A 6,449-nucleotide genomic window follows, 5' to 3' on the forward strand; every position below is an offset into this window, starting at 1 on the left:
CAACAACTCTCTCAGTCTCACCTAAAAGGAATCTTTTACCACAAGCGATCGGTTAGCACCTGCTGCAGTAGTGCAGTGCCAGTGCACTCACGACTCACCTGCCTGCGCACACACCATGCAAGCTATTTGATCGCACATGCAGTGCTAATGCTTGCGAGCAACCGTCGGACCCTGCAAATTTCCTCGGCCCCGAATCCCCGATCGACGTCGTCGTCCCAGGTGTCAAGATGACCGGGTGCACCACGCCGCGGAAGGGGCGGAGCACGGCCGGCGCCGGCGGTGACGGCCTCGAGGAGGCGTGGCTGGTGTCGGAGGCGCCGGCGAAGAAGCCCCACGCTAGGGCGGCGGCGTGGGGCGTCACCGTCAGCTTCGTCCTCCGCCGCGGCCACTTCAACTCGTTCGTGCTGCTGCTCCTCGTCTTGTTCGTCGTCCTCGCGATTTCTGTCACCACCACCAAGAAAGACAGCAGCGGCGGCGGCGGCGGGCCTGAGCAGCGGGAGACGACGACCGCGACGCCACCTGCGGATGACGCCGGCGCCGGCGGGCAGGGTGAGTGCGACATGTCGTCCGGCCGGTGGGTGTACGACGACGCGGCGTACCCGCTGTACAAGGAGAGCGCGTGCAAGTTCATGTCGGACCAGTCGGCGTGCGGCAAGTTCGGGAGGACGGATCTCAAGTACCAACACTGGCGTTGGCAGCCACACGGCTGCGATCTTCCGAGGTGCGTGCCGCATACGTGCATAGGAACTCGCTTGTTTCGTGATCATCAGTTGCTGATGAATGCCGCCGGCCGGGCAGGTTCGACGCGGTGAAGCTGCTCCAGAGGCTGCGCGGCAAGCGGCTGGCTTTCGTCGGCGACTCGCTGAACCGGAACCAGTGGATATCCATGGTCTGCCTCATCGACACCGCCACCCCCATGCTGCACAAGTCCATGGCCGGCGGCAACGGCTCCCTCGTTTCCTTCAAGATCCATGTACAGCCGATCCACCATGTCTGTCATTCAACATGCATGCATGTATGCCACCTGAGTGAGACTGACACCATCAGATTTTGCGTGCAGGAGTATAACGCGTCGGTGGACTTCTACTGGTCGCCGCTGCTGGTGGAGTCGAACTCGGACCATCCGGTTCACCACCGGGTGGCCGACCGCGTCGTGCGCGCCGGCTCCATCGACAAGCACGCCAGGCGCTGGGCCGACGCCGACGTGCTCGTCTTCAACTCCTACCTCTGGTGGCGGCGCCCGACCATGAAAGTCCTGTGAGTGTGTGCTCTGTTCCATCTCACTGTCTGACTGACGGTGAGACTGACACTGACCGTGCGTTCGGTGCGGCGTACGTACGTGCAGGAGGGCGTCGTTCGAGGCGGCGGCGGAGGGCGCGCACAGGGCGGTGTACGAGGTGACCAACAGCCTGCGCGCGTTCGAGCTGTCGATCAGCACATGGTCGGAGTGGCTGGAGCGCCACGTCGACCGCGCCCGCACCCAGCTCTTCTTCACGAGCATTTCGCCGACGCACCTCCACTCCGACGAGTGGGAGGCGGCCGGGGCCGGGAGCGGCGGCAACCACCAGTGCTACAACGAGACGGAGCCGATCATGGCGGAGGGGCACCGCGGGCAGGACACGGACCCGGCGTTCGCGCGCGCCGTGGAGGCGCAGGTGGCGCGCCTGGGCGCGCGCGGCGTCGCCGTGCGGGTGCTGAACGTGACGCAGCTGTCGGAGCACCGCAAGGACGCGCACCCGTCGGTGCACCGGCGGCAGTGGAGCCCGCCCACGGCGGCGGAGCTGGAGGCGCGGACGCGCGACCCCAGCAGCGGCGCCGACTGCATCCACTGGTGCCTCCCCGGCGTGCCCGACGTCTGGAACCAGATGCTCTATGCGCACCTCGTGTCGTCGTCGTAGCTAGGTGGCGGCATACCAGCTCACCAATTTCGCAGCTCATTTTTCCCTTTTTCATTATTTCTTCAATTTTATTAGGTATTACGCTTTGCAAATGTAAAAGCAACAGCGTAGTTTTTAGACTGAATGAACACGGTCACCGCAGTACAAAACTCGCAGCCTGTTCGTTTGGCTGTGGCTTGTCGTAAACGATCGTAAATTTCTAGTCAGAACAGTATTTTTCTCTCACACAAATCAGCCAGCAGTACTTTTTCACGAACCAGCAACGATACGAACCAGCCAACCGAACAGGCTATCGGTCGTCCTATGCAGCATAGTTCATTGGCTCAGTGGATACTAGGCTTAGGCATCACCGAAACGTAAATTCTGGTATTTCGCTCTTATTCCAAAATCGTTATGGGTAGTAGATAGGTTGGAGCATGTGGTTGGCCAAATCTGCAACTATGCACCTTAGAGCACCCTCAATAATATTTTAGGGCCACCCGTGGCATGATTTTTGGCACGATATACAATTTTGGTTGTGTTTGGGCACAACCAAAAAAAAAAAAGATCATCCATTAGTGTGCTTGCCTTATCTTGTACATGGTCTAGCATAACGCAGTTGTCTAGGAAAAACAAAATGCCTTTTACCTTGTCTCGTCTTGAAAAATAATATTTTTATTTGTTTTTTTATGATGGATGTAATTTAAAATGAAACAACCTTTTTAAGAGAAGTGCTATCCTAAACACAAAAACTAAACCGTCGGTGATTCACTCGTTATTCTATCTAAATGGCCACTTAAGCCAACAAAATGCCCTTTTGAATGTGATAAACGGTCGATTAAATGGAAATGGTATATCATTGTGTAACATTTAAACGGTGTATAAATGGGCTAAACTACTGTTTAGGTGAGCCATGGTTGAGAGGAATTGGAGAGGTATTTAAAGTGGCCATTTTTGTACCAATAAAGAAATAATTCAACATCTCTCTTTCGTCTATCATGTAGTTTATGATTACCAAAAAACACTGTCATTTTTTTCTCCTTGGTTACAAATTACAATCGGTAGACCCCAGTTTTGGTTGTCAAATTTGTGCGGAAGCATGTTCAATCATATGGCCGATTTGACTGACTCGAAATAGCATGGTTTTTGAGAGAAAAACGAGATACTTTATTTGCAGGCTATTTTCGGGTCACCTACTAGTGGATATTATGCTTCTGGTCCATCTCTAGAAGTAGGAGAGCTGACATGCTAAATATTTGTAAGACCCCGCTAAATGGGCCAAGTTGGACCGGTCGAGTGGGTTGGGCCGAATGGCTAAGCTACTGTAGCTCTAGTTGCTGGTTACCTGAGGAGAAACTGAACCAACTTAAAAGCTTGAGCCTGGGAGAGAATTAACTCCGGTTTGAACCTTTTGCGCGAAGCGAGGACGAAAGCGCAAGAGAGTTAATTAACAGATGTGGTCTATTCAACGTATAGAGTGGATCTTAGTCGTATTCCCAGCAGGGGTGTTACAATATTGTGCGAAAATCTTCATAGCTGAGCTCTCCATCATCATAAAGCCATAGGCTTGATGCTAAGAAGGAGAGCCAACATGCCAAAGCTAAAAGGTAAAAAGATACTTCATAGACGTTGGTAGGCACGTTACTCATGCTGACGCCGAAACAAGATTCATTTCTTTTTACTTAAATAAAAAACGGTAATTCTCAGGGGCGGGTATCTGTCCGACCAAACGCCACCTTCCTGGCCTGTGCGCTACCATACTAGCCCAACAAGACTGCCTCGCTATACATCTCCCCTATTTCCCTTTTTCAAAAATATCTCCCGACTTGCTCGCTTTTCTACGCCGTGCGTCCGTGCGTCTGCCCGCCCCACTCTGCATCGCCGCCGCAGCCATCCCTCACTGCGCCGCCCCACTCCGGCTCGCCGCTGTGGGATCCTCCGCTGCGCCCCACTCAGCGCTCGCCTGTCACGGCCACGTCGTGCACCACGCCACAAGGAGAAGATCGTCGCCAACTGGGACAACATCTCCCATGACCGGCCAAAGACACCACGATAGAAAGAAGCGTATGTTTCAAGTGTTTCAAAGGTTTTAGAGGTATGCTACAAGTGTTTCAGGCGGATGTTGCATAAGTAGATCGGGATGTTGCATATGTTGCAATATTTGTACACGTATGTTGCAAGCTTTTGTTCCTAATTGAAGGGTCGAGATGGCGACTGGAGGGGGGGGGCGTAAATAGTCGGTTCTAAAACTTAATCGCGTCGGCTAACCAAAACAAGTGCGGAATTAAAACTATCGGTCTAGCCAAGACTATACCCCTCTATCTATGTTCTCTAGCACCTTGCAAAGATCCTAATTAAGCAACAAAGGTGCCGGGCTAACTAGAGCTCACCTAACCAATTCTAGGAGCAAGGTCACACAAACCTATGCCACTAGTATTTCAAGCAATAAGGGAGCTCCTACACATGCTAGTAAGCAAAAACACAAATCCAACTAAGCTCACTAGTAATGCTCAATAACAAGGCAATCAATGCCAAATTAGAGAGCACAAATACTTAGCTACATAAACTAAGCAAAGTGACTAACAAGGTTACACAAACCAAATTAGCCACGCAAGGGAGCTACTTCTATGCTACACAAGCAAGAAGGTAACTAGTGAGCTACACAAGCTAACTAATTACAAGAGCAACTACACAAGCACAATGTATATAAAAGTAATCACAAGCATGTGTAAGGGGATTGTAAGCCAATGGGCAGAACAAGGTTGACACGGTGATTTTCTCCCGAGGTTCATGTGCTTGTCAACACGCTATGTCCCCGTTGTGTCGACCGCTCACTTAGTGGTTCGGTGGCTAATTGGCATCACCCGCCAAGCCCGCACGTCGGGCACCGCAAGAACCTACCCTGAAAGTCATGGTAGCTCAATGGCACGCTCAACTAAAGTTGCTCTTCGCGGCTCCCACGGGGCGAGCACAATGCCCCTCACAAAGCTCTTCTCCGGAGCACCGTACAAGCTTCTTGCGGGCTTCAACGGAGACCACCACCAAGCCGTCTAGGAGATGGCAACCTCCAAGAGTAACATGCACCACCGGCTTGCAACTCGATCACCTAGTGCCACTCAATGCAATCTCACAATGCAACGCACTGGAATCACACTCACTCGCAATCGATTCACACTCTTGCAAGCACAAGTGAGTTAGAGGGCATCCAAGCACTCCTACACAAGCCACATAGGCGTGAGGGTGCTAAGCAACTAGCCCAAGGCTGGCCACACATTCCTTTTATAACCCCAAGGGCTAAAATAGTCGTTACCCTTTCACTGAGCAAAGCGCGTACTGACTGGACGCGCAGGTCATAACGACCGGACGCTGAAACCCACCGTCCGGTTACTTATAGAGAGGTTCCAGCGACCGAACGCGTCCGGTCATCACTGATCGGACTCTCCCAGCGTTCGGTCACTTCTGGACACGCTAAAAACACTGACTGAACGCTGTGACCGAACTCACAGGTGTTGACCGGACGCTGGACCCCAGCGTCCGGTCGTTTTTCCCGCTAGCGTCCGGTCACAGACCTTTCAGCGCTAAAACGGTTATAACTCTTAGCTCCGAACTCCGATTTCGATGATCTTGGACATTTTGGAAAGCTTACTCATAGGGCTACACATCCCACATGCATACTTAATCCAAATCACAATAGATCAAAGCAGTATTTCAATCTAAGGACCATCCTATAGTTTGGAGTACACCGAAAACCCTTTTTCTCTTCTCTAAGTTGATTCACAACAACTCTAACTTCTTCTCCTTTGCAAATGTGCCAACACCACCAAGTGTGCACCACCATGTGTATGTGTGTTAGCTTTTCACAAATATTTTCTAAAGGATTAGTCACTCAATTTGCCACGCCACTCGATCCTAGCGACGATGCAAAGTTAGATCACTCGAGTGGCACTAGATGACTGATATGCAAACAAGTTTGCCCCTCTTGATAGTATGGCCATCTATCCTAAACCCGGTCATCAACTTCTCTACACATCTATGACCGGTGAAATGAAATGCCCTAGGTTATACCTTTGTCTTGCGCATTCTAATCCATCTCCTCCAATATCGATGCAACACATGCACCAACACAATCAACAATGATATGATCCACTTCATATCATCACGTGATCATATTGGTTCATCGATCTCAACTTCACTTACTTTTCACCGTTGCCTTCGTCCATCGACACCAAGTCTTGCTTAAGCTTCACCGCCACGCGGTCCATCACTTCAAAGCCTCTGACTTGCCCTTCACGCTTACAACCGGTCCATCAAGCCAAGTCATGTCTTAATCTTCTCCACCTTGATCACATGACTCAATGTCATGTCTTATTTGCAATGAGCTCCTTCATCATCACATGTGTGAGCTTTGTAACATCTCTAAGCCATTTTCACCTTCATGGCATATGTTGCTCACACACATGTACCTGTGGACTAATCACCTGTGTATCTCACATAAACACAATTAGTCCACCTAGGTTGTCACTAAATTACTAAAATAACACAAGGACCTTTCACTAATGTTTCATCTGTTTT

The 6,449-nt window shown here is 51.1% G+C and overlaps 1 protein-coding gene across 1 annotated transcript; it reads left to right on the top strand.

Moving 5' to 3' along the window:
- Positions 1 to 154: 154 nt before the first annotated feature.
- On the top strand, positions 155 to 1,960 carry LOC136479706 (xylan O-acetyltransferase 14-like). Its single transcript, XM_066477480.1, has 4 exons — positions 155 to 721; positions 799 to 973; positions 1,061 to 1,257; positions 1,346 to 1,960. Exons 1-4 carry the CDS (start codon positions 228 to 230, stop codon positions 1,896 to 1,898), a joined length of 1,419 nt encoding a protein of 472 aa, XP_066333577.1. The 5' UTR covers positions 155 to 227; the 3' UTR covers positions 1,899 to 1,960.
- Positions 1,961 to 6,449: the final 4,489 nt, after the last annotated feature.

The sequence above is a fragment of the Miscanthus floridulus genome, chromosome 1 (genome assembly GCF_019320115.1).
Source record: "Miscanthus floridulus cultivar M001 chromosome 1, ASM1932011v1, whole genome shotgun sequence".
NCBI lineage: Eukaryota > Viridiplantae > Streptophyta > Magnoliopsida > Poales > Poaceae > Miscanthus > Miscanthus floridulus.